Source organism: Drosophila persimilis, unplaced genomic scaffold, assembly GCF_003286085.1.
Source record: "Drosophila persimilis strain 14011-0111.01,24,50 unplaced genomic scaffold, DperRS2 tig00000000-arrow-pilon, whole genome shotgun sequence".
Taxonomy (NCBI): domain Eukaryota; kingdom Metazoa; phylum Arthropoda; class Insecta; order Diptera; family Drosophilidae; genus Drosophila; species Drosophila persimilis.
In genome coordinates this window covers 6,013,364-6,016,828 of record NW_020825288.1, presented here as the reverse complement: position 1 = coordinate 6,016,828, position 3,465 = coordinate 6,013,364, and the positions used below count along the sequence as shown (strand labels likewise).

At 44.9% G+C, this 3,465-nt stretch overlaps 1 protein-coding gene across 1 annotated transcript in view; it reads left to right on the top strand.

The window, feature by feature from the left end:
• The first annotated feature begins 354 nt into the window (after window positions 1-354).
• LOC6598771 overlaps window positions 355-3,465 on the top strand; it is a 30,618-nt gene continuing 27,507 nt past the window's right edge. The window contains exons 1-2 of the mRNA XM_026984342.1: window positions 355-422; window positions 3,021-3,048. Coding sequence (XP_026840143.1) covers window positions 355-422; window positions 3,021-3,048 — 96 coding nt within the window. The remainder of the gene's footprint in view (window positions 423-3,020; window positions 3,049-3,465) is intronic.

The window sequence follows — 3,465 nt, the reverse complement described above, 5'->3', positions numbered from 1 at the left end:
CATTTTCTGATTCTCTAACAATCTTGGGTTCTTTATTGTAATTCAATGTAGTTATGTACAAATCTATATTCATGTCCATTTTGAGACATATCTAACAAACAAAAAAAAAAACAACAAATTGGATTTTGTAATAAGAATCCTTTTTTTAATGATCTCCTATCTCAATAGGTATTTCTGTGGAAATATTTACATCATAAAAGGTAGGTTAAAATTTAAAAATATCTATAGTTCTTTTCATTCCAATTTACAGACAATCTGTATATATATATAATATATATATATATATATATATATATATATATATATATATATATAATATATATATTCTTTCGTAAATTCCGCTTAAGCATTGTTATGACTGAAGTTCTTTGTAAAAAGAGTTCTCAGTTCTCTCGGTTCCTTTCCCATGTGCGGGGATATCGGTATGTCACCCAAAGAACGTATTTATCAACAAGCCTTTGTTATTCTTCTGTGGCATGGTTCGTAAATTGATATTGCATACAGCATCTCAGCCAGACCAGTCCCTGCTAATTCCTTGTGTACACTTTGTGCGGTCTGGTGTATACAAATCGGTTTGGGACTGTCGAACAAGGCGAAGTGTGGATTGGACAACAAAGCTGATTCAGCTTTCAAGCATCTTGAAGAGTCTGTCTCATAAATACTTTAAGAGCGGCATATTAATCTGCCATTGCACGTATTTGTATACCCTCGTCCATTCACTCTTCCACTCTCATAGTGAGATAAAAAAGTTTATGTACAATATATAATGGAAGGGGAATCTCATACTATTGGACTTTTTTATGATGGTCTTTATTTGGTTTTGTGACCATGCTTCGGGCCTGCTTAACTCCTTAGCTTGGTTTAAGTTCTCCGTAAACTTGTCTCGCTCACTGTACATGCACTAGTGGATGTGTTTGTATCTTTTGTAAACAAACATGACTAAGGCCGAATCGGACGCAACGATACAAGTTATCAGAAATACTCTGAATCGGTCAACAAATTTATATCGACTATGTACATATATAGTCGTTAGTGGTTTGATTGACAGAAATATGGAACAGATTTTATTGGCGCCAATATTTGAGCTATATTTGTCGATAAGAAATGTTATCGATATCGAGTTTGAATTTTCAGTTTTACAGGAATAATTACGGAGATACATACGGATATGGTAAATTATATACTTGTACTCGTAGAAGGTGTGAAATTATGTTGTTTATTATACATAATTGAAGGGAGGTGACTCTTTAAGAAAACAAAAATCTAAGGTGCCTTAAAATGATTTATCAGGAAGCAACGCAGCAGAAACTATGTGTTATCGGTGGTGGAAAACGCTTATCGATAACCACTCTACCGCTCACTCTCACCCTCTTTTCGCACTCACTCTATGCCTCTCTTTATCAGACTCTCGCTCTGCTGGTCCTCATTCGAACCGAAAATCCGAACCGAGCGGTCGTATCTCGCGCGACACGCGTAGATACACACATCCCATAGATACTATTTTCTTAGCTCTCGTGCGCGGCGCGCTGGCGCTGCAAACAAGAAAGAAATTTGTGTATTGCAGCAGAAGTTTTCGGCTGCGCTCAGCTCAGCTCAGCTCGCAGCAGCGACCCGACCCGTGCCTGTGCTCTTCTGTGTGTGTGTATCGCCCTCTGTGCTCGGCCCGTCCCGTCCGTGAGAGCGCGTCGTCGGTCGAAAGAAGAAAATTCAATAAAACAAAGAGAAACGACTATTCAGTGAAAATCGGGTGCAAATCAAATTGCCTTGCAACTCAAAAGCGTATCCGACAACGGCGGAGTTCAAGGTTTTTTACCATCCAAGCCAGGCCACGCCAGAACAAAGTTCAATTGGGAGAAGAAACACAGGCGAGAAAACTGCAAAAACTACAGTGTGTGGTGTGCAGAATTTTGTATACCTTGAAAAAAACGACGTCTGCCAGTGTGTGGTGTGTGCTAGTGTGCGTGTGCGTGTGTGTCGCGTAGGGTTTTGCACCCAACAACAAACAACTTCATCTCCTTCAATTCGTTCAATTAACAAATGTGCAAAAGAAACCGAACTTTGTCTAGCTGTGGAAAAATATCTAAACCCCAATTACTCAGTTTGCTGCTCTCCATTTAATTCGATTGACACAGAGGCTGACGGGCAGGCAGGCAGGCAGGCGGCCGAAGCAGCTCGGCAGAGAGCAGGCGGCGACGGTGACGGCGACGGCCCCCAGCGGCAGACGTAATCTAGCCAGTGCAAACGGTGGTGGAGCTTCGCATGCTAGCCCCAACAAAAATGTCTTCTCAGCAGCAGCAGCAGCAGCAGCAGCGGCAGAGACTTTAGCTCAGCTCTCAGCTCGCAGCCAGCGTTAGCTCTGCTTTTGCGCAGTTCAGAGCACGGCGAGAATATTTGCCATCGGTTTCGTTTCGTTTCGTTTCGGTCTCTCTGTGTGTTTGGAAACACCTTGCTCCAATATTGTGTGCGCCTCCCCCTGCTGCACGACCACGACCACGACCCACGAGCAGTCACAGTTCCAGACTCAGTCGCAGTCTCAGTCTCGGTCTCAGTTTCGGTTCGTGCGCGTTTGCGATTCTTCTGGCTGCTGCCCTGCAGCGGAAAATTCGTCTAAAAATCACACCAACAATAAGGCCCAGATACAGATACAAAACTGAAAGCTTCCCCAGCTAAGAGCAACCGAAGAAGGAATTTTGTAAATTTTCCAATGCTGGTTGGCTACGATTCGCACGCGATTCCCTTTGACTTGGACTTGGACGTTGCTGTTGCTGCATTTTCATCATCATCATCAAGGAGCAGCAGCAGCGGCAGCGGAAGCAGCAGCAGCAGCAATAAGAACGAGTCTAACCAGGAGAACGAGAAGAGGAGCTCCAACATTGTCGCCGTGTCGTTGTCGACGTCGCTGCAGCGTCGCAGCATCGGCAGCAGCAGCAGCAGCAGCAGCAGCACCAGCCCATTGGAGTCGCCATGGACTACAACTACAACTACAACTATAGCAGCAGCTACAACAACAACAAAAACAACAACAACAACGAAAACAGCATAGAACAGGTTTGTAGCTTTCGACTGACTCTCGGTTCTCGTGCTCTGGCCTGGCCCTGCTCTCGCTTCGCCTCCTCTCTGGCTGGCTCGTTCGCTTATTCATAACTTTTTTGGTTATAGATTTTTGTCGACCCCTAGCCCTGCCTCTACCTCAGCACCATGCTGTATCATCACTGTATCTGTATCTCCATCTCCACACCCCCCACGATGGGGCACCATCCAACACTGCCTCCTCCGGTTACTCCTCACATGCTCCGACTGTTTCAGTTTTTCAATTATTAATGGTGGCCATTAGTGCGCGCGCCGTTCGACCGGCCGCTTCAACCCCGCCTCCAAACCAAGCCACCCCTTCTCTATACCCTCCACACTCACACACACACAGAGACACACACACCTTCCGCCTAGCCTCGTGTGCCCTGCCGCCTC